Below are 23,174 nucleotides of genomic sequence, written 5' to 3'. Positions count from 1 at the left end.
TGGAACACCGAGGGATGGGAGAAGGAGCCCGGGCTGCATCCCTGGAACACGGAGGGATGGGAAGAGGAGCTTGGGCTGCATCCCTGGAACACAGGAGATGGGAAAAGGAGCCCGGGCTGCTTCCCTGAAATGCAGGAGATGGGAAAGGGAGCCCGGGCAGCCCCCCTGGATTACAGGAGATGGGAAAGGGAGCCCGGGCAGCCCCCCTGGATTACAGGAGATGGGAGAAGGAGCCCGGGCAGCCCCCCTGGATTACAGGAGATGGGAAAGGGAGCCCGGGCAGCCCCCCCGGCCGTGTCCCCTCCCCGCACTCGCGCTCCACACGTGCCCGGCCGCCCGCACGTGGTGCGGCGCGGGGGAGGCAGCGCTGGGAATTTTTAGGGGCTGGAATTGTCGGCAGAACGTTCCGTAGTGTAGGGCGGGCTGCTCGGCTCGGGGAGTGCTCCGCAGCCGGTTTGGGGGGGGTTCGGGTGGTTTTGGGAGGTTTTGTGTGTCCCCCCCCAGAGCACAATTGAGCAGCGCAGCATCAAACACGGGCGGCTCAGGCAGGGGGGGGTCACACCAGAATCCCCACAATATTGAGAATATTCGGGAATTATCCACGGGTTGGGATGTTTAGGGCTTCCAGGCTGATCAGCGACACCAAAAAAAAACCCAAAATACCAGCGGTGCCCCATCCCTGGGAGTGCCCGAGGCCAGGCTGGAGCAACCCGGGAGGGTGAAAAGTTCCCATGGATGGGGACGAGCTTTAAACTGCCTTCCATCCAGAGCATTCCAGGATAATTTTCCGGGAATAAAAGGCCCCTCCTCGGTGCCTTTTGTGCCCCTTTGGCCTCGCCCAGGGCTCCCGTGCAGGTGCAGGAAGCACAAAGAGCCCCCCGGGTTATGTAAGAGCAGCTCTGAGGAGGAATTTTGGGAATCTGCCGCCTCCATCACCCGCAGGACGGGAGGACAGAAGTTTCTAGGGAAGTTTATCCAGGAGAAACCCAGAGGGGACCTGCACCTGCTCAGCTCTGGGATCTCCTTCCCCAAACCCGGGCTGGGAGGAGCAGAGAGGGGTAAATTCACTTTTCCCAAGATCGGGGGGCAGCTTCATCAGCTGAGGCCCAGAAAGGATCCCAACCCCACAAACGCCATAAATCCCATGAATTCCCTGCTCGGGGCTGCCCAAAAATCAATCCCGAGTGCCGGGAGAGGAGTCAGGAGTCAGTTCCTGACCCGGGCCAGCCCGGCCGGGCAGAACTCCCTGCGCAACTTCAGCTCCCGCACCCACAAAATCGGATTTTTGAGGGGAGCTCCCCTCAACCCTGCCCAAACCACAACGGGGAGAGCCACAAAACCCAACACCAGGCCCCGGCCAGAACCCCCCGAACTCCGCCGCCGCTCCCCCGCCTGCATTCCCGGCAAAATCCGCCCCCGAAATCCCGGCACGAGCCCATGGCTGCCAGCTCCGTTCCCCGCTTTTCTCCCCCCCAAACGCGCCGCTCTCGGCTGCCCACGCGCCCCGGGCACATCGCAGCCCCCGTTCGGCGGAGAGCGGAGCCTCGGCCTCCCCCCCCCCGCCCATCCCCGCCGCCCCCGGAGCATCCCCCGCGCTGCCGCCCCCGCGCCGCGCATCCCCCGCTCCTCCCCCGGTGCCTCCCGGTACCTGCGGGGCTGCGGGCGGCGCGGCCCGAGCCACCATCGCCGCGGCGGCCGCCGGCGGCGGAGCGGAGCGGGGCGGGAGCGGCGCGGGAGCGTTGCGGGGCGGGGGCGGCGGCGGGGCCGGGCGGGGAGCGGCGCGCACGGCGGATCCCCCGCGGGCTCGGCCCCCGCCGCCGGCAGCGGGGCTCAGTTTTAGGAGTTGTCATGGCAACGGCCAGCCCGGTGCGCGCGGAAGGGGCGGGCGCACGGAGAAACTTCGGCGGCTCCGCGGGCGGGGGTCCCGGTACCCCCCCGAGCTCCCGCTGAACCCGCGGTTCTTGCGCGGACCCCCCCCTCGCGGACCCCCCGTTTCTCGGTGTCCCCCGGTACTTCCGAACCCGCGGAGCTCGCTCTCCACACCGGGATGAGCAGCGGGGGCGTGGGGCAGCGGCGACCCCCGCGCCGGGCAGCGAGAGCAGCGTCGCTCCCTCCTCGGTGCCCCCCAAACCTCCGAACCCCCCCGAACCCCGGGGCCGACCCGCCCGGTTACCCCGGGGCAAAGCACCGGCACCGCCCCGGCCCCTCCGAGGGCACCGAGCGCTCCTGCCCCGCCGGTCCCGGCCCCACAGCCCCGCCGGGGAGTGGGGCAGCCCCAGCGCCGCGCTCGGGGGGCCGCCGGACCCCCCGGACCCCCCGGTGCCGGTCCCGTTACCTGGCCCGGTGCCGCTCTCGGCCGCTCCGCTCCGCTGTGGCGCCCGCGGGGCCGGATCCCGCAGGAAACTCCCGGCCCCGGCGGCTCCGCTCGGCCCCTTTCCTGCCAGGAAGGGACACCCGGCCCCGCCGGCCACCGCCCCCGGCCGCGTCCTGCCCGGCAGGCGACAGCACAGGGGACAGCGAGGGGACAGCGGAGACAGACCAGGGGACCCTGGGGACAGCCCGGGGCTCACAGGGGACAGCGGGGATAGCCCAGGGGACGCTGGGGACAGCCCGGGGCTCACAGGGGACAGCGGGGACAGCCCAGGGGACCCTGGGGACAGCCCGGGGCTCACAGGGGACAGAAGGGACAGCCCGAGGGACAGCGGGGATAGCCCAGGGGACCCTGGGGACAGCCCGGGGCTCTCACCGGGACCCAGGGGCACCGCCAGTGGGGACAGAACACGGGGGGGTACAGGGGGACACAGGCAGCTGCGGGTGACAGGGGCGATGTGGTGTGTCCAGCTGTGGGGTCTCTGGGGTCCGTGCCAGCCCTGGGGTGAGTGCCCAGGTCTGGAGTCTCTGGGGTCAGTGCCAGGTTTTGGGGTCAGCGCCAGGCTTTGAGGTCTCTGGGGTCCGCACCAGCCCTGGGATCAGTGCCCAGCTCCAGGGTCAGTGCCAGCTGTGGGTCGTGGTGGTCACAGTGCACGCTGTGGGTCAGTGCTTGGTTTTGGGGTCAGTCCCAAATTTGGGGTCAGTGCCTGGCTCCGGGGTCTCTGGGGTCCGCGCCAGCCCTGGGATCAGTGCCCGGCTTTGGGGTCTCTGGGGTCAGTGCCAGCTGTGGGGTCAGTGCCAGCTGTGGGGTCAGTGCTTGGTTTTGGGGTCAGTGCCAGTTTGGGGTCAGTGCTTGGTTTTGGGGTCAGTGCCAGTTTGGGGTCAGTGCCCGGCTTTGGGGTCTCTGGGGTCAGTGCCAGCTGTGGGGTCAGTGCCAGTTTGGGGTCAGTGCCCGGCTCCGGGGTCTCTGGGGTCAGTGCCAGCTGTGGGGTAAATGCCCGGCTGTGGGGTCAGTGCCAGCTCCGGAGGCGCTGCCCGGCCCTATCGGGAGCACAGGAAACACCTTGGCGGGACCGGGATTGTCCCTTCCTGCGGGACCCGGGCGGGGACAGAGCCGGCAGCACGGCACGGGGACAGAGGGACACGGGGACAGAGGGACACGGGGGCTGTGGCGCTGGCGCTGGCACTGCCCCGGCCAGGCGTGGGTGGGGACACAATGGGGCAGTGCCGGAGCTGGGCGGGGACACGGGGACAAGGTCACAGCTCCTGCCGGGCACGGGGCCAGCTCGCAGCGCTGTCACCCTTGGCACGGAAGGAGGGACTCACCCCCTCCCACAGCGCTGCCCGCCCCGCCTGTCCCCATGTCCCCTCCCCTGTCCCCTGCGTGTCCCCATCCCCCTTTTCCTGTCACCATTCCCTTTTCCTGTCCTCTCCGGTGTCCCCTCACCTCCTTTTCCTGCTCCCCCCATGTGTCCCTGTCATCCCCCCATGTATGTCCCTCTCCCCATATCCTGTCCCCATGCCTCTTCCTTGTCCCCATGCGTGTCCCTGTCCCCTCTCTGTGTCCCCATCCCCTTCCCCTGTCTCCATGTATGTCCCCATGCCCTGCACCGTGTCCCCATGCGTGTCCCTGTCCTCTTTCTGTGTCCCCATCCCCTTCCCCTGTCTCCATGTATTCCCCATGCCCTGCACCGTGTCCCCATGCGTGTCCCTGTCCCCTTTCTGTGTCCCCATCCCCTTCCCCTGTCCCCATGTATGTCCCCATGCCCTGCACCGTGTCCCCATGTGTGTCCCTGTCCCCTCTCTGTGTCCCCATGCCCTGCACCGTGTCCCTGTTCCCCCTCTGTGTCCCCTTCCCCTGTCCCCACGCATGCAGGAGCTCAGGCATGTGACAAAGCCACACACGGCAGTGTCCCCAAGTGCCACCCTCCCTCCTGCCACAGCCCTGCCCAACATTGTCCCCCCTTTTGTCACCGGAGCTGTCCCGGGGCTCAGGGACAGAGGGGACAGATCCACCCCAGGACAGCTCCAGCATTCCCAGGGATTTGTGTCCCTTCCTCCTCTGTCTGTGTCACCGTTGTCACCCCCGGCTCAGGAGCAGCACTCGGGTTTGTCCTTTGGCCTGCTTCGGATCCGGAGGTTTCATTGGGATTTTTTTGGGGTTTTTTACCTCGAGGAGGGGAAATGTCCCGGATTTCCTCCAGGAGAGCCGAGGAGGCGCCGCTCCCCGCAGGCTGCCCTGTCCCCCAGATTCCAGGAGTTCTCCGAGGGGCCGGGACAATCCCAGCGGCCCCAGGGCACTGGGAACAAATCCTACTGGGAATAAATCCTATTGGGATGGCGGGAATGGGGCCAGACCCTGCATGGGAGTGGGATCGGGAAATGGGATTGGGATGGGGAATGGGATCAGGATGGAGAATGGGATTGGGATCCCTCTGATCCCCCTGCATCCCACTGGTCATCCCTCTGATCCCTCCTGGATCTTGCCTGGCACACAGACAGGGCTGGCAGCTCCCAGGAAAATCCCCCTCCCTGTATCCCAAGTTCCCAGCTCCTGCTCTGGAGAATTCCAGGTGTTCCCTGGGCACCCAGCTGGGGAAGGATCCAGGCAGGATTTGGGAAAAATCCAGGCAGAGCCCAGGGAGGGTCCAGGCAGGTTTTGGGGAAAACCCAGGCAGGATCTGGGCAGGTTCTGGGAAAGGTCTGAGCAGGATCCAGGAAAGATCCAGGCAGGACCTGGGCCAGGATTTGGTCAGGATTCAGGAAACATCCAGGCAGGGTTTGGGACAGAATTTGGTCAGGACCCAGGGCAGGCTCAACTCAGGTTGCCACTGACCTGTGCAGGGCTGGCTCAGGCTGTCCCCACACCTGAGCAGGTGGCTCTCAGCAGGTGACACACACGGGGACACAGCCCATGTCCCTTCACAGCCAGCTGCACACTGCCCTGAATGCCAGGAATGCCAGAAAAACCCTATCCAGCCACTCCCTTAAATCCTGGGATAACCCCATCCACCTGCACCCCTAAATCCCAGGATAACCCCATCCAGCTGGGATAACCCCAAAATCCTGGGATAAATACATCCACCTGCACCCCCAAATCATGTCCAGGATAAACCCCATCCAGCTGCACCCCTAAATCCCAGGATAACCCCATCCAGCTGCACCCATAAATCCTAGGATAACCCCATCCAGCTGTTCCCCGAAATCCCAGGACAGCCCCATCCAGCTGGGATAACCCCATCTACCTGCACCCATAAATCCCAGGATAACCCCATCCAGTTGGGATAACCCCAAAATCCTAGGATAACCCTTCCAACTGGGATAACTCCATCCAGCTGCACCCCTAAATCCCAGGACAACCCCCGTCCAACTGCACCCATAAATCCCAGGATAACCCCGTCCAACTGCACCCATAAATTCCAGGATAACCCCGTCTAACTGCACCCATAAATCCCAGGATAACCCCATCCAGTTGGGATAACCCCAAAATCCTAGGATAACCCTTCCAACTGGGATAACCCCATCCACCTGCATCCCTAAATCCCAGGACAACCCCGTCCAACTGCACCCCTAAATCCCAGGATAACCCCGTCCAACTGCACCCATAAATCCCAGGATAACCCCATCCACCTGCATCCCTAAATCCCAGGACAACCCCGTCTAACTGCACCCATAAATCCCAGGATAACCCCATCCAGCTGCTCCCCTAAATCCCAGGACAACCCCATCCAACTGCACCCATAAATCCCAGGATAACCCCATCCAGCTGCACCCATAAATCCCAGGATAACCCCCGTCCAACTGCACCCATAAATCCCAGGATAACCCCATCCAGCTGCACCCATAAATCCCAGGATAACCCCATCTAGCTGCACCCCTAAATCCCAGGATAACCCCATCCACCTGCATCCCTAAATCCCAGGACAACCCCGTCTAACTGCACCCATAAATCCCAGGATAACCCCATCCAGCTGCTCCCCTAAATCCCAGGATAACCCCATCCAGCTGCACCCATAAATCCCAGGATAACCCCATCCAGCTGCTCCCCTAAATTCCAGGATAACCCCATCCAGCTGCACCCATAAATCCCAGGATAACCCCACCCAGCCGCGCCCTTTGGGTCCCAGGTTGGATTTTAGGGAGAGGATTTCACCCCAGGGCCGCTGCCCAGGCTCCCCAGGGAATGGTGACATTCCCGGAGCTCGGGGTGGGATTTCAGGGTGTCCGTGCAGGAGCTGGATTCTGATTCTCTCAGGATTTCCGAAATCCCGGGATTCTGCCCCAAAACGGGCAGGAGGGACCCGCCCAGCCATGGATTTGCTGCCACCTAGAGCGGGCACCGGAGCTGGAACCTCGGGAAGTTCAGGAATTCCAAGGCCCGCACCCGGCAGGAACAACTTCCCAGCTCTTCCCAAAAGGATTTGGGAATTCTGGCTGCCACCAAACTCCCGGCACAAGGGGTGCTGTACCCGTTACAGGCTTCCCTGGGCAAGGAAAACCTGGAAATGCGGGAGAGAATCCCCAAAAATCCCTCCTGGGACGAGGTGGGAATGGTCGGCCCAGGGGAGAGGAGGCTCCAGGGGATTTTAGCTGTGGATAGCAAGATGGGAAAGAGGGAAAAATTCTTCCCAGCACTGCCCAGTGATGGCAGAAATTAAAATAAAACGCCCCAGAACTTTAAAAAATCCACCCCAAAATACCACCAGGAACACAAGAAATCAGCACAGGCACACAGAGAAATTGTGGGACGTTCAAAATCTTCAGGAATATCCAAAATCCTGCTCGTGCAGGATTTAGGGGTGCAGCTGGATGGGGTTATCACGGGATTTAGGGGTGCGGGTGCATCTGGGTGGGTTTATCCCAGCTGGATGGGTTTATCCTGGGATTTAGGGGTACAGGTGGATGGGGTTTTCCTGGGATTTAGGGGTACAGCTGGGTGGGGTTATCCCGGCTGGATGGGGTTATTCCGGGATTTAGGGGTGCAGGTGCATCTGGATGTGTTATCTCATCCTTGCTGGATGGGGTTATCTCTGGATTTAGGGGACAGCTGGGTGGGGTTATCCTGGGATTTAGGGGTACGGCTGGATAGGGTTATCCTGGGATTTAGGGGTGCGGGTGCATCTGGCTGGGTTTATCCCAGCTGGATGGGGTTATCTCGGGATTTAGGGGTGCAGCTGGATGGGGTTATCCTGGGATTTAGGGGTGCAACCGGATGGGGGTTATCTCGGGATTTATGGGTGCAGCTGGATGGGGGTTATTCCGGGATTTAGGGGTACAGCTGGATGGGTTTATCCTGGGATTTAGGGGTGCAGCTGGATGGGGTTATCCCGGGATTTAGGGGTGCAGCTGGATGGGGTTATCCTGGGATTTAGGGGTGCAGCTGGATGGGGGTTATCCCGGGATTTAGGGGTGCAGCTGGATGGGTTTATCCTGGGATTTAGGGGTGCAACCGGATGGGGTTATCCAGGGCTTTAGGGGTGCAGCTGGGTGGATTTATCCCGGCTGGATGGGTTTATCCCGGGATTTAGGGGTGCAGGTGCATCTGGATGGGTTATCTCAGGATTTAGGGGAGAGCTGGATGGGGTTATCCTGCGATTTAAGGCTACAGCTGGAAGGGATTATCCTGGGATTTAGGGGTGCAACCGGATGGGGTTATCCAGGGCTTTAGGGGTGCAGCTGGGTGGATTTATCCCGGCTGGATGGGTTTATCCCGGGATTTAGGGTCCCAGCAGCCCCGGGATCGGCCCGGGTGAGCTCCAGCCCGAGTTCCCGGTAATCCCGGGCCAGTTCCTGCCGCTCCCGGAGCGTCCCCGCATCCTCCCTTGGTGCTGCTGGCGCCGCGGGAGGCGCAGATGGAGCGGAGCAGACGCCGCCTGTGGGAAGCGGCGTCGGGAACGCGCCCGGGGACGGCTCCAGCTGGCGCCCGCGGGTGGCGGCGGCTGCGCGGGGACATCCCGGAGCCATCTGTCACCCGCAGCCCGCCCAGAACCGCCCCCGGCCCCGCAGCGCCCCGTGGGGAGCGATCCCGGGCCCGGGGGGGCAGGGTTTGGGATCAGGGATGGGATCGGGGAGCGGCCCCGAAGGGACACAAATCTTTGGGATCAGGGAGCAGCAGTGGCAATGGAGCTGCCCCAAAGGGGACAGAAATCTTTGGGATTCGGGACCCGCGGTGACAATGGAGCCACCTCTGAGGGGACGCAAATCTTTGGGATCAGGGAGTAGCAGTGACAATGGAGCTGCCCCAAAGGGGACAGAAATCTTTGGGATTCGGGACCCGCGGTGACAATGGAGCCACCTCTGAGGGGACGCAAATCTTTGGGATCAGGGAGCAGCAGTGGTAATGGAGCAGCCCCCAAGGGGACAGAAATCTTTGGGATTCGGGACCCGCGGTGACAATGGAGTTGTCCCTGAGGGGACACAAATCTTTGGGATCAGGGAGCAGCAGTGACAATGGAGCTGCCCCAAAGGGGACAGAAATCTTTGGGATCAGAGCTGTGATCAGGGAGTAGCAGTGACAATGGAGTTGTCCCTGAGGGGACACAAATCTTTGGGATCCAGGAGCAGCGGTGACACCGGGTCTGTCCCTGAGGGGACACAACTCTTTGGGATCAGAGCTGGGATTGGAGAGTAGTGGTGACAATGGAGCTGCCCCAAAAGGACACAAATTCTGGGATCAGGGAGCAGTGGTTACAGTAGAGCTGTCCCTGAGGGGACACAAATCTTTGGGATCAGAGCCGGGATCGGGGAGCAGCAGTGACAATGGAACGGCCCCAAAAGGACACAGATTTTGGGATTAGGGAGAAGCAGTGACAGTGAAGCTGCCCCAAAAGGAGGGAGTGGTGGTGACAATGGAGCTGCCCCTGAGGGGACACAAATCTTTGGGATCAGAGCTGGGATTGAGGAGCAGTGGTGACAATGGAGCTGCCCCTTAGGGGACACAAATCTTTGGGATCAGATCTGGGATTGAGGAGCACTGGTGACAATGGAGCTGCCCCTTAGGGGACACAAATCTTTGGGATCAGAGCTGGGATTGAGGAGCACTGGTGACAATGGAGCTGCCCCTTAGGGGACACATCTTTGGGATCAGATCTGGGATTGGAGAGTAGTGGTGACAATGGAGCTGCCCCAAAAGGACACAAATTTTGGGATCAGGGAGCAGCAGTGACAATGGAGTTGCCCCTAAGGGACACAAATCTTTGTGATCAGGGAGCGGCGGCGACACCGGAGCCGCCCCAAAGGGACACAAATCCCCGCGGCCCAGCCCCTCCATGGCCGCTCCTCCGGCTGGAGCCGCCCCGTCCCGGGAGGTGGCCCTGCCCTGGCACGGGTGGAACCGCGCCGTCGTTACGGTCCCTGCCACCCGCACACCGTTCCAAGGTTCCAGCGCTGGTTCTCTGTGATGTCACTCCGACCTGCTGGCAGCAGAGGTGACAGCTCCGCTCTGGCTCTGCCACCTGCTGCGCTGGCTCTGCCACTTGCGATGGCGCCGACGGCTTTGCTGTGGCTGCTCGTGCTGCTGGCCCTGGCTGGTCCCGTGTGGGGCACCTGGGACACCTGCAGGTCAGTGGGCTCGGGGGCACTCGGGGGGTCCCTGGCACGGCCTGGGCACAGAGGAGCCCCTGCGGGTCTCTGTCCCTGCTGTCCCCGAGCAGGGCACTGATGGCTTTGTGCTTCCAGGGGCACCTGCGGGCTCCGGCCCATGGCGTTCGACCACAGCTCCGTGGCTGCTGAGTATTCTCAGGACGACTACGACTCCTTGGATACTTCCGATGGCACCGCCCAGTACACGGTTGGATCCGCTGGAGTCCACCCGGGGGCCTGGCCTGGGGTCATCAGCGTCCAGGCCACCTGGGACAATGGCACATGGCACATGTGCTCGGGAGCACTCATCCACCCCCAGTGGGTGCTCACCGTGGCTCACTGCTTTGCCCATGCTGGGTAAGGATGAGCAGGGACAGGGGTGTCCCCCCAGCAGGAGCAGGGATGTCCGCACAGGAGAATCAGGGATATACCCAAAGCAGGGACAGGGGTGTCCCCAGAACAGGGTCAGGGATGTCCCCTCAGCACAGGGAGGTGCCCAGAGCAGGAAGGGAATTGTGCTGCTGCAGTCCCTGGCCCTGCTCCCTGTCACCCCTCTGTCCATCTCCTGCTCCTCAGAGACATCTCCAGGTGGGAGGTGGTGATTGGGGCCACTGATCTGAGCCAGCCGGGCCCTGAGGCCCAGCTGCGCCACATCAAGACCCTGCTGGTGCACCAGTACTACGAACCCCGCACGGCGCGGAACAACATCGCCCTGCTGGAGCTGGACCAGCCCGTGGAGTGCAGTGACTACATCCAGCTGGGCTGTGTGCCCGACAGCTCCCTGGCAGTGTCCGACCTCAAAACCTGCTACATCGCGGGCTGGAGGGCCATCCCAGACAGCGGTGAGTGCCCACCCAGGGCAGGGCTGAGCTGTGGGCACACGGCCCTGGGCAGGGACACGGCCTTGGGCTGGGGGCTCTGCCCGGGGGCCGCCGCTCAGTGCCCTCTGTGCCCGCAGCCCCCAACCCACGCCTGGTGCTGCAGGAGGCCAAGGTGCGGCTCATCGATGTCCAGCTGTGCAACAGCAGCCGCTGGTACGGGGGGGCCGTGCACCCCCAGGACCTGTGTGCGGGGTACCCGCGGGGCGGCATCGACACCTGCCAGGTGGGGCTGGGCCCGGGCTGGGCACAGGGACCCTGAGCCACCCTGGGCCCCATGGAACCCCCAGAGCCAGCACAGGGACCCTGAGCCCCAACCTGGGCCCCATGGAACCCCCAGAGCCAGCACAGGGACCCTGAGCCCCAACATGGCCCCATGGAACCCCCAGAGCCATCTCAGGGACCCTGAGCCACCCTGGGCCCCATGGAACCCCCAGAGCCAGCACAGGGCCCAAGGATCCCCTCAGAGCCAGCCAGGCCTCAAACATGGCGTGCCCCTGTCTGGGCCTGGCCCGGTGCCCTCCCAGCCCCGTGTCCCCACCACTGATGGGTGTCCCTTGCCCATCCCCGTGTCCCTGCCCGGTGTCCCCTTGTCCCCTGGGCTGGCACTGTGCCCACAGAGCCTTGCCTTGGGCTGGCACTGTGCCCACGGAGCCTTGCCATGGAACCCAGCAAGGAATGCAGCTCTGCAGGGGTCGGGTTGGGCAGGGCCGGCCCAGGCTGACCCAGCCCATCCTGACCCCTCTCTCCTGTGGCAGGGGGATTTCGGGGGTCCCCTGGTCTGCAAGGACAACACCGGTGACTACTTCTGGCTGGTGGGCCTGACCAGCTGGGGCAAGGGCTGTGCCGGGGCCAAGCGGCCCGGGGTGTTCACGTCCACGCAGCAGTTCCACACCTGGATCCAGGTGCAGATGGGGCTGCTCCCGCCTGAAGCTGACACTCCTCCGCCCGAGCCCATCCCGAGCCCGGAGGAAGAGCCCGACGCTGACCTGGAGGATGAGATGAATCCCAACCCGGATGACTCGGAGGATTACTCGAAGGTTTCATTCCAACAACAGATCCTGGGGAAATTCCTGAACCTGCTGCTGGAGCTCCTGCAGTTCCTGAAGGGAGAGAAAGCCTGAGCAGCGGGATGAGCTGATCCAGTTCTGGCAAGCATTCCCTGCTGGGGCCGTGGCTGTGGGGCCAACCCAGCCCCGGTGCCCAGGGCTGCTGTGCCCTGCCCACGCTGACCCCTGCGCCCACCCCGACGGTGAATCCAGTTTGTTCTTCAATTAGAGTAGTTCCAGTTCCCAGTTAGCCACGGTGTCCTGTTTGGTCTTCTGGGGAAAACAAGGATGGGACAATTTGGGGGGAAAGGGTGGGGTTGGGGTTGGGTCTGGTTTGGGGGACATGAGGAGGAGCCAGGGAGGGGAGGATGGGCCTGGAGGTGGAGAGAGGAACAAACTGCTCCAGCCCAGGCTCCCCAGCAGAGCCTCAGGTGTGCCATTCCCCGGAAAGTCCTGGAGAGGGACAGCAATGGGGACAGCTGGAGCTGCCATCCCAGGGTCCTGTGGAGGTACTGGAAGTGCCACCTTGAGCTGCTGCTGCTGCCACCCAGGGCTGTCCCCTCTGTCACCAGCTCGTGTCTCTGAGGCTGCCCGATCCCATCCCATGCTCCTGCTGTAGGAGCAGGGCTCAGGCTCTGCTCCGGGCGTGCCAGCAGTGGCACCAGCGGAGCGGGCAGGGACAAATCCCAGAAATTCCCCTGCACAGGAGGCAGAGCTACCCTGGGCAGTGCCCAGCCCTGAACGGAGACAGCAGTGGGGTGGAGCCTCCTCCCTGGGGACAGTCCCGAGCTGCCCAGAGGCCACCCCGTGCTCTGCGATGTCCCTCCCTGGGGACATTCCCCGCTGTCCCATCCCGTGCCTGGCACTGCAGCTCAGAACTACAACTCCCAGCACGCCCCGCGGCACCGTGGCCGCCATGTGCATCACATGATCGGCCGGGGCACTGCCGGCACCGCCCCGGGACCGCACCGGGGACAGCGCCGGGACACGGGGGGGCACCGAGCCATGGGGCCGCAGGACCGACACCACCCCTGGCTGCTGATGCTGCCTCTGCTGCTGCTGCCGCCGGTGGGCGCCGCCGCCGCCCGGCCCAACTTCGTGCTGGTGCTGGCGGACGATCTGGGCTTCGGGGACCTGGGCAGCTACGGGCACCCCTCGTCCGCCACGCCGCACCTGGACCGGCTGGCGGCCCGCGGGCTGCGCTTCACCGATTTCTACAGCAGCGCCGCCGTCTGCAGCCCGTCCCGGTACGGCCCCCGCGGCGGGAACGGAAACCCGGGCGGGGATGGAGCGGGGTGTCCCGGGATAAACGGGCGGGGATGGAGCTGGAGTGTCCCGGGATAAATGGGCGGGGATAGAGCTGGAGTGTCCTGGGATAAATGGGTGGGGATGTAGCTGGGTGTCCCGGGATAAATGGGTGGGGATAGAGCTGGAGTGTCCCGGGATAAATGGGCGGGGATAGAGCTGGAGTGTCCCGGGATAAATGGGTGGGGATAGAGCTGGAGTGTCCTGGGATAAATGGGTGGGGATGTAGCTGGGTGTCCCGGGATAAACGGGCGGGGATGAACCCGCGGTGTCACGGGAAGGATGGGGGGACAAACCTCCGTGTCCCGGGAGAGGCAAAGGGATAAACCCACCATATCCTGGGACAAACGGGTGGTCGTGAATCTACGGTGTCCCGGGATAGACGGGTGGTGATGAACCTGCCGCATCTCGGGATAAACCGGCAGTGATGAACCTGCGGTGTTCCCGGGATAGATGGAGGGACAAACCCACCGTGTCCCGGGATAAACGGGCGGGGATGAGCCCTCTGTGTCCCGCGATAAACGGGCGGTGCTGTCCCCGCGGTGTCCCCGCTGTCCCCGCGGTGTCCCCGCTGTCCCTTGCCCGTGTCCGTGTCCCCGCTGTCCCCGCGGTGTCCCCGCTGTCCCGCTGCCCGTGTCCGTGTCCCCGCTGCCCGTGTCCCCGCTGTCCCCGCGGTGTCCCCGCTGTCCCTTGCCCGTGCCCGTGTCCCCGCTGTCCCCGCGGTGTCCCCGCTGTCCCGCTGCCCGTGCCCGTGTCCCGCTGCAGGGCGGCGCTGCTGACGGGCCGGCTGCCGGTGCGCTCCGGGATCTACCCGGGCGTGTTCGATCCCGGCTCCCGGGGCGGGCTCCCGCTGGCCGAGCTCACCGTGGCCGAGCTGCTCCAGGAGCGCGGCTACGCCACGGCCATGGTGGGCAAGTGGCACCTGGGCTTCGGGCGGAACGGCTCCTTCCTGCCCGGGCACCAGGGCTTCCAGCACTTCCTGGGGGTGCCCTACTCGCACGACCAGGTGAGCCGCGATTTGGGGGGCTCGGCCGGCGGGTTTGGGGTGGGCAAACCCCCATGGCTGCTGGGATAGTGGGGATGGGGGCCTGCAGAGGGCTGAGCTAGAACAGAGATGGATAAATACATTTTTGATATTTAATATTGATAAATGTAATTTTTTAAATTTTTAAAAAATATTCTTAATTAATTTATTTTAATTTAGATAAATATTAAATTTATTTATATTATAATATATTATAATATAATTTATATATAATATTTATATATTTTATATAATATTTATAATATTTATATTTTATTATAATTTATTTATATTATATTATAAATATTAAATTTATTTATTATATAATATTTATCTAAATTTATTTTAATTTAGATAAATATTAAATAGTTATTATTTAAATAAATGAATAAAATGTTATAGAAAATATAAATAAATACAAATATTATCAATATTATTAAAATATATATCTTATATGTTATATAATACGTTACATATTATATATAATTTGTAATGTATTCTATAACGTATATTTGTTATATATTATATATATTTAACAGTATATTTTTATTTATATAATATATAATATTATAATATTATATATAATTATAATATTATAAAATTATACATAATATAATATAGTATATATATTATATATTATTATATATTATAATATATAATAATATATTATATATAATAAAATACTATATATATTATATACCGTTAAATATTAGTAAAATATTATAAATGAAATGTATTAAATAAATAAATTTAATATTTAAACTTATAAAATATTAAATAAATAAATTTAATAATGTAATATATAATATACATATACAGGTATGTTATATAATTAATATATATATTATAATAGGTCCTAATATATAAATATACTTACATATACTTATATATAGAATATACCTGTGTAATAGTAAATAAGTAAACTTAGTATTTAATATTTGTTTAATAAATAAAGCAGGGATTTATTCACAGCATCTCCTCCATGGGTGCCCCTTGGGCAGCACCAGAGCCCAGCCAGGGCTGCACCCAGGATGACCCAAAACGGCCCCAAAATGCACGAGCGCTCCCGGGCTCTGTCCCTGGGATCAGCTCTGCTCCATTTGCCCCTTGCAGTTCATTGTCCCATCCCAGCTTCAGCCCAGGCAGTCCCACCCTGCTTGTTTGGGGTTTGTGCTCCTGGGCTGGGATTTGGATCATTTGTCCTTGGTCCCCTGTCACCGTCACATTCTCTGAAAAATCCCTTTGCCCAGGATTTCTCTCCTGGGAAGCTCAGAAGCCTCAGAGAAAAAGGAAAGCAATATCACCTCATTTGCTTCTCCTGGGTTTTGCTGCCCTGGGATGTGTTTGGGGATTGTTTATCCAACATGTGAATTGTTTTTACTTATTGGCCAATGATGGCCAAGCTGTGTCGGACACTGGAAGGAGTCACAAGTTTTCATTAGGATCTTTGTAGCCTTCTGTCTGTATCCTTTCTGTATTCTTTAGTATAGTTCAGTATAGCATTCTTTAATACAATATAGTATCATAAAATAATAAATTAGCCTTCTGAGAACAGGGAGTCAGATTCAGCATTCCTCCCAACGATGGTGGGCCCAGAAAATACCACAGTCCCCAGCTGGAGCAGGAATTGTTTTGTCTCCCTGCTCTGTGCACACAGCTCACCATCCCTGAATGGGAAGCTAAAGGGTGGGAAACGAATTTGTAGATACTTTAGAAAAATAGAAAAAAACTAAAATTCAAAATGAAGAAATTCTAAGTGAATGGACCCAAGCCACTGTGCCTGAGCCGGACTCGCAGCCCCGCCGTGTTTTGCAGGGTCCGTGCCAGAACCTGACGTGCTTTCCCCCGGACACCAAGTGCTTCGGCACGTGTGACCAGGGCGTGGTGGCGGTGCCGCTGCTGTGGAACCAGAGCATCGTGCAGCAGCCCGTGGCCTTCCCCGAGCTGGTGCCGCTCTACGGCCGCTTCTGCCGCGAGTTCATCGCCCGCTGCGCCCGGGAGCGCCGGCCCTTCCTGCTCTACTACGCGTCACACGTGGGGAACGGGCAGGGCAGGGAGCCGGGACGGGATGGGGGAGAGGGGAAAAGGGAGGTGGGGAAGGGAAGGGAAAAGAGAAATGGAGAAGGGAAGGGAAAAGGGAAAGGGAAGGGAGAAGTGAGAAGAGGAAAGGGGAAGGGAAAAGGGAAGGGAAGGGAAGGGAAAAAGGAAAACAAAAGAAGGGAAGGGAAAAGGGGAAGGGAAGGGAAGGGAAGGGAAGGGAAGGGAAGGGAAGGGAAAAGGGAAGGGAAAAGGAAAAGGGAAGGCAAGGGAAAAAGGAAAAGAACAAAGAAGGAAGGGAAAAGGAAAAAAAGAGGGAAGGGAAAGGGAAGAGAAAAGGGAAAGGAAGGGAAAACAAAAAAGAAGGGAAGGGAAAAGGGGAAGGGAAAAGGGAAGGAGAGGGAAAAGGGGGAAGGGAAAAGGGGAAAGAGATGGGAAAAGGGAAGGAAAAGGAGAAGAGGAATGGGGAAAGAGGGAAAGGGAAAGGGAGAGGAAGGGGGAAAGAGGAGAAAAGGGAAAGGGAGAGAAAGGGAGAAGGGAAGGGGAGGGAAAGGGAAATGGGAAAAGGGAAGGGAGCCCAAGTCCCATGGGGAGAACAGGGCAGCATCTCCCCTCCTGCCACCCCAAAATCTGCTCCTGGATGACCTGGGCTTGCTCTTCCCCATCCTATTGGGATGGTGCTTTTAGGCTGCTGCTTCCCGCAGCTTTCCCTCTTCCCTGCGCCATCCCCAGGGAAACCTTCCCACCCCAGAGCTCCCCGTTTTGTGCCACCGCTGAGACTGGGGGACAAACCTGCTCTGGGCTGTGGCTTTTGTCACCTCGCCGTGGTGGGCTGGCTGTCCCCGCAGGGGGTTGATGCCGGTGCCCTCTCCCCGCAGCACACGCACTACCCGCAGTTTGCCAGCCGCGAGTTCGCGGGCACCGCGCGCCGGGGACCCTTCGGGGACGCGCTGGCCGAGTTCGATGGCTCCGTGGGACAGCTGCTGCAGGCCCTGCAGGACAACGGCCTGGAGAACAACACCCTGGTGTTCGTCACCTCTGACAACGGGTGAGGGCGGCCACGGCTGGCACGGCTGGCACGGCTGGCACGGCTGGCACTCGTGTGGCAGTGCCAGGTGTCACCCCCGGGTCCTGCCCTGGAGGGGACACAGCGTGTGAGCTCGGTGTTCTGTGACAGGAACATCCCAGGGGTTGGGTTGGGTGTGTGGCACTCCCAGATGTCACCCAGGGGTTGGGTTGGGTGTGTGACACCCCTAAATGTCCCCCCCAGGGGTTGGGTTGGGTGTGTGACACCCTCAAATGTCACCCAGGGGTTGGGTCGGGTGTATGACACACCCTAAATGTCACCTAAGGCTTGGGCCAGGCATGTGCCACCCCCAAATGTCACCCAGGAATTGATTCAGGGATGGGGCAGGTGTGTGACACCCCCAAATGTCCCCCAGGGGTTGGGTCAGGTGTGTGACACCCCCAAATGTCCCCCAGGGGTTGGACCAGGTGTATGACACCCTCAAATGTCACCCAGGGGTTGGGTCAGGTGTATGACACCCCCAAATGTCCCCCAGGGGTTGGGCCAGGCATGTGCCACCCCCAAATGTCACCCAGGAATTGATTCAGGGATGGGGCAGGTGTGTGACACCCCCGAATGTCCCCCAGGGGTTGGGTCAGGTGTGTGCCACCCTCAAAAGTCACCCAGGGGTTGGGTTGGGTGTGTGACACCCCTGAATGTCCCCCCCAGGGGTTGGGTTGGGTGTGTGACACCCCTAAATGTCCCCCAGGGGTTGGGTTGGGTGTGTGACACCCCCAAATGTCCCCCAGGGGTTGGACCAGGTGTATGACACCCTCAAATGTCACCCAGGAATTGATTCAGGGATGGGGCAGGTGTGTGACACCCCCAAATGTCCCCAAGGGGTTGGGTCAGGTGTGTGACACACCCTAAATGTCACCCAGGGGTTGGGTTGGGTGTATGACACTCCCAAATGTCCCCAGAGGTTTGGGTCACCAGTGTGACACCCCCTAATGTCCCCCAGGGTTTATGCCAGGTGTGTGACGCCCCTAAATGTCCCCTAAAGGTTTTTGCCAGCAGTGTGGCATCCCCAAATGTACCCAAGGGGTTGGGCCACCAGTGGGACACCCCCAAATGTCCCCTGGGGTTTGGGTCAGCAATGTGACACCCCCAAATGTCCCCTGGGGTTTGGGACAGCAATGTGACACCCCCAAATGTTCCCCAGGGCTTGAACCAGCAGTGTGACACCCCCAAATGTCCCCTGGGGTTTGGGTCACCAATGTGACACCCCCAAAGTCCCCCAGCACCCTCTGTGTGGTGACACCGCGGTGGGGTGCCCCTTTGGGGTGTGTCACAGCCCTTGGCCGCCCCCAAGGGTGGCAGAGCCCCTCTGGCCCCTGGTGACAGCGTGTCCTTGTCCCCAGCCCCTCCACCCTGCGCATGGCACGCGGGGGCAGCGCCGGGCACCTCAAGTGTGGCAAGGGCACGACCTACGAGGGCGGCATGAGGGAGCCGGCCCTGGCGTACTGGCCGGGCAGGATCGCGCCAGGTGAGCGGGACAGACCCGGGACAGACCTGGGACAGACCGGGACAGACCTGGGACAGACCTGGGGCAGACCGGGACAGACTGGGGACAGACCGGGACAGACCTGGGACAGACCGGGGCAGATTGGGACAGACCGGGGGCAGACCGGGACAGACCGGGACAGATTGGGACAAACCGGGGCAGATTGGGACAGACCGGGACAGACCGGGGCAGACCCGGGACAGACCGGGACAGACCTGGGACAGACCGGGACAGACTCGGAGCAGATTGGGACAGACCAGGACAGACCCGGGGCAGACCTGGGACAGACCGGGGCAGATTGGGACAGACCGGGGCAGACCTGGGACAGACCGGGGCAGACCTGGGACAAACCGGGACAGACCCGGGGCAGACCGGGGCAGACCCGGGACAGACCGGGACAAACCCGGGACAGACCGGGACAGACCTGGGACAGACCGGGGCAGACTGGGACAGACCCGGGGCAGACCGGGGACAAACCGGGACAGACCGGGGACAAACCGGGGCAGACCGGGGCAGACCCGGGACAAACCGGGACAGACCGGGACAGACCTGGGACAGACCGGGGCAGACTGGGACAGACCCGGGACAGACCGGGGACAGACCGGGGACAGACCCGGGACAGACCGGGGCAGACCGGGACAGACCCGGGACAAACCGGGACAGACCCGGGACAAACCGGGACAGACCTGGGACAAACCGGGACAGACCGGGACAGACCCGGGACAAACCGGGGCAGACCTGGGACAGACCCGGGACAGACCCGGGACAGACCGGGGACAAACCGGGACAGACCCGGGACAGACCCGGGACAGACTGGGACAGACCGGGACAGACTGGGACAGACCGGGGCAGACTGGGACAGACCAGGGGCAGACTGGAACAGACCGGGGCAGACCCGGGACAGACCGGGGACAAACCGGGACAGACCGGGGACAGACCGGGACAGACCCGGGACAAACCGGGGGCAGACCCGGGACAAACCGGGCCAGACCCGGGCCAGCAGGGTGACGCTGTCCCCACGCAGGGGTGACCCACGAGCTGGCCAGCACGCTGGACATCCTGCCCACGGTGGCCGCCCTGGCTGGCGCTGCCCTGCCCAAGGTGGCCCTGGACGGCTTCGACCTGAGCCCGCTGCTCTTCGGGTCCGGGCAGGTGAGGCCTCTGAGGAGGAGAGGGGGTTGGTGCTTTGCTTGGAGTTATTTGGGATAATTTATATTCATTTATTTGAATTTGAAATAATAATAATTAATAATAATAATAATAATAATAATAACAATAATAATAATAACAATAATAATAACAATAATAATAATGATAACTTGGACTTTTCATGCAGAAAAGCTGCTTTTTATTAGTTTATTTAAAATCAGTTATAATAATTATAGTTGGTTATAATTTTAATTGATTATCAATAAACAATTATAATAATTTTATACCTAGTACTATTTTATGAATATTTTAAAATGTATTTTATTATATATTTTATTATATTCTTATAATATCTTCTATTATTTCTTTTATAGTATATTTTATAATGAAAATATAAAATAATGGAATAGAATGGAATAGAATAGAATAATATGTTGTTATTATTATAGTAACCCAGACTTTTCATGCAGAAAAGCTGCTTTTTATTAATTTATTTAATATCAATTCTAATAATTTTAATTTACTATAATTATTATATCATATATATAATTGATTATCAATTAACAATTATAGTAATTTTAAAATAGTTAATACTTCTTAATGTATTTAAAATATAATATAATATAATATAATATAATATAATATAATATAATATAATATAATATAATATAATATAATATAATATAATATAATATAATATAATTTATTATTTATTTTTATTTTATTATTTATATTTATATAAGATAATATAATATACATAATGATATATTATTATTATAATAATCCAGATTTTTCATGCAGAAAAGCTGATATTTATTAATTTAAGATCAAGTATAAGGATTATATTTCATTATAATTGTTATATTATAATTGTAATTGATTATCAATTAAATTATAATAATTCTATAATATGTAATACTATTTTAATACTATCTTATAATATTTTAAAATTTATTTTATTATATATTTTATTATACTTCTATAATATTTTAATATAATTTCTTTTATAGTATATCTTGCAATGTATATTATATTATAGTATATGATAGTATAGTATATTATAGTATAGTATATAATATTAGCATGTAATATAATATTATTATATGTAATATATATATAATATATATTATATTAATATATAATATTATCTATAATATAGTATGTAATATAATATATAACATAACATAACCTGGAGGAGCAGGAGCAGCCGGGCCCGGGGCAGACCCATGGCTGGCAGCTGCTTCCTGCTGCGAGCCGTGCCCAGGCTGCCCGGTGGGCTCCGTGCCCGCTGTAGGGCCATGAGGGGGTCCCGGTGGTACCGGAGGCTCCGGGGGTCCCGGTGGTACCGGAGGCTCCCGGGGTCCCGGTGGTACCGGAGGCTCCGGGGGTCCCGGGGGTACCGGAGGCTCCGGGGGTCCCGGGGGTACCGGAGGCTCCGGGGGTCCCGGGGGTACCGGAGGCTCCGGGGGTCCCGGGGGTACCGGAGGCTCCGGTTCCGCGCTGACCGCGCTCTCCGCAGAGCCCCCGCCGGGCCGTGTTCTTCTTCCCGCCGGCCCCCGACCCCCTGCACGGCCCCTTCGCCATCCGCCTGGGCAAGTACAAGGCGCACTACTTCACTCAAGGTCAGCGCTTGCATCCGGGGCGTTTTTTGGGGTTTTTGGGATTTTTGGGGTGAGCTCCCCCCGCGCGGAGCTCCGGGAGCAGCGGGGTGTGAGCTCAGCCGGGGGCTGCTCAGGTTCCTTCCACAGCGACACCACCCCGGACCAGGCGTGCCACGGGCTCACCCCGCTCACCCCGCACCTGCCCCCGCTGCTCTTCGACCTGGAGGCGGATCCGGCCGAGAACTACGACCTGCTGCAGGGCCAGCCGGGCCCCGAGGCGCTGCAGGCGCTCAAGGACATCGCCGTGCAGAAGGTGCTGCTGGAGCAGCGCCTGCAGTTTGGCGAGAGCCAGATCCGGAAGGGCCGGGACCCCTCGCTGCAGCCCTGCTGCAACCCCAGCTGCAGCCCCAAACCCTCCTGCTGCCGCTGCTCCCCGCAGCTGGGACACCCCAAAGATGCCTGGCCCCGTCTCCTGTAACCCAGCTCAGCCTCGGGGCTGCCCCACGGCTCGGCGACCCCTTGGACTTGTGGGGAAATGGGGTGGAACAGGGTCAGGGCGACCCCAAACGAGCAGGGCCCCGTGCTCCGTGTGGGATGTTCCAGGGCAGGACTTGGGCAGGATCCTGACCCATTCCAGGATCCTGACCCGTTCCAGACACTCCAGAACCTTCCCCAGAACCAGGACAGCTCCTGGGAGCCACTGGAGCAGAAGGAATGTCCCAGATCCAGAGATCCCAACTGAGACCGAGGGCACAGCAGGAGCATGGGATGGGTCCCAGCAGCCTCAGAGGCACGAGCTGGTGACAGAGGGGACAGCCCTGGGTGGCAGCAGCAGCAGCAGCTCAGGGTGGCACTTCCAGCACCCCCACAGGACCCCGGGATGGCAGCTCCAGCTGTCCCCATTGCTGTCCCTCTCCAGGACTTTCCTGGGAATGGCACACCTGAGGCTCTGCTGGGGAGCCTGGGCTGGAGCAGTTTCTCCCTCTCTCCCTTCCTCCCCTCCCTGGCTCCCCTTTATCTCCCCCAAACCAGTCCCAACCCTGCCCTTTCCCCCCAAATTGTCCCATCCTTGGTTTTCCCAGGAGGCTGAACTGGGCTGAAAATGTGGATAATGGGTGTGTGATTTTGGGAATAATTTTTTGGGAGTGGGGCATGGCCAGGACCCCAGGGCAGTGACACTGGCACTGTGTCCCCCCTCACTTCCATGGACAAGGGCATTACTTCCAGGATAAAACGTGGTAGGGTGTTGCCACAGGATTTCCGTGTAAATCACTGCTTTGTCTTACACCTTTTCTAATTAATATTGCTGCAAATAATTGTGTGATTCCTTATCTCATGGCTGTTTGCAGTAAATTGTTTTTAACCCCTTATCTTTGCCTTTTGTGGAAGGGGAAGGAGCATGGGTTTGCTTTTAGGATCACTACACTGGACAATTCCATCCCAACCCCCACCAGGGGCAACACAACTTTAATCCAAGGATTAAATCCATAGGAGGATCCATGGGGCAGGCTCAGGGCAGGAACATGGGCAGGGCACAGCAGCCCTGGGCACCGCGGCTGGCTTGGCCCCGCAGCCACGGCCCCGGCTGGGGCTGCTGGAGATCCTCTGCA

The 23,174-nt window shown here is 58.6% G+C and overlaps 3 protein-coding genes across 5 annotated transcripts in view; 2 read left to right on the top strand and 1 right to left on the bottom strand.

Moving 5' to 3' along the window:
* SHANK3 (SH3 and multiple ankyrin repeat domains 3) overlaps positions 1 to 1,715 on the bottom strand; it is a 179,682-nt gene extending 177,967 nt beyond the window's left edge. For all 3 annotated transcript variants that reach the window (XM_064703124.1, XM_064703126.1, XM_064703125.1), the window contains exon 1: positions 1,649 to 1,715. The gene's annotated coding sequence lies outside the window, so the exon portion shown is untranslated. The remainder of the gene's footprint in view (positions 1 to 1,648) is intronic.
* Positions 1,716 to 8,000: 6,285 nt separating this feature from the next.
* On the top strand, positions 8,001 to 12,112 carry LOC135458291 (acrosin-like). The gene is made up of 5 exons (XM_064733361.1): positions 8,001 to 9,930; positions 10,048 to 10,308; positions 10,528 to 10,793; positions 10,910 to 11,055; positions 11,588 to 12,112. The coding sequence occupies exons 1-5, from the start codon at positions 9,770 to 9,772 to the stop codon at positions 11,951 to 11,953; spliced, it is 1,200 nt and encodes a 399-aa protein (XP_064589431.1). The 5' UTR covers positions 8,001 to 9,769; the 3' UTR covers positions 11,954 to 12,112.
* Positions 12,113 to 12,793: 681 nt separating this feature from the next.
* ARSA (arylsulfatase A) lies at positions 12,794 to 22,934 on the top strand. The gene is made up of 8 exons (XM_064703121.1): positions 12,794 to 13,125; positions 13,949 to 14,189; positions 16,023 to 16,241; positions 17,123 to 17,292; positions 18,672 to 18,796; positions 19,839 to 19,966; positions 21,483 to 21,585; positions 21,699 to 22,934. Exons 1-8 carry the CDS (start codon positions 12,806 to 12,808, stop codon positions 22,040 to 22,042), a joined length of 1,650 nt encoding a protein of 549 aa, XP_064559191.1. The 5' UTR covers positions 12,794 to 12,805; the 3' UTR covers positions 22,043 to 22,934.
* Positions 22,935 to 23,174: the final 240 nt, after the last annotated feature.

Source organism: Zonotrichia leucophrys, chromosome 1A (assembly GCF_028769735.1).
Source record: "Zonotrichia leucophrys gambelii isolate GWCS_2022_RI chromosome 1A, RI_Zleu_2.0, whole genome shotgun sequence".
NCBI classification, from domain to species: Eukaryota; Metazoa; Chordata; class Aves; order Passeriformes; family Passerellidae; genus Zonotrichia; species Zonotrichia leucophrys.
Note: the sequence above shows the minus strand (reverse complement) of the source record. Positions and strands in the feature narration are given on the sequence as shown.

Bases quoted from the DNA above. Each gene is read 5' to 3' on its own strand.
- ARSA (XM_064703121.1), top strand. From the start codon at position 12,806: ATGATCGGCCGGGGCACTGCCGGCACCGCCCCGGGACCGCACCGGGGA. The intron at 14,190-16,022 runs GTGAGCCGCGAT...CGTGTTTTGCAG, and splicing joins TGCCCTACTCGCACGACCAG to GGTCCGTGCCAGAACCTGAC. The intron at 17,293-18,671 runs GTGAGGGCGGCC...CCTTGTCCCCAG, and splicing joins TTCGTCACCTCTGACAACGG to CCCCTCCACCCTGCGCATGG.
- LOC135458291 (XM_064733361.1), top strand. From the start codon at position 9,770: ATGTCACTCCGACCTGCTGGCAGCAGAGGTGACAGCTCCGCTCTGGCT. The intron at 10,309-10,527 runs GTAAGGATGAGC...CCTGCTCCTCAG, and splicing joins CACTGCTTTGCCCATGCTGG to AGACATCTCCAGGTGGGAGG. The intron at 11,056-11,587 runs GTGGGGCTGGGC...CTCCTGTGGCAG, and splicing joins GCGGCATCGACACCTGCCAG to GGGGATTTCGGGGGTCCCCT.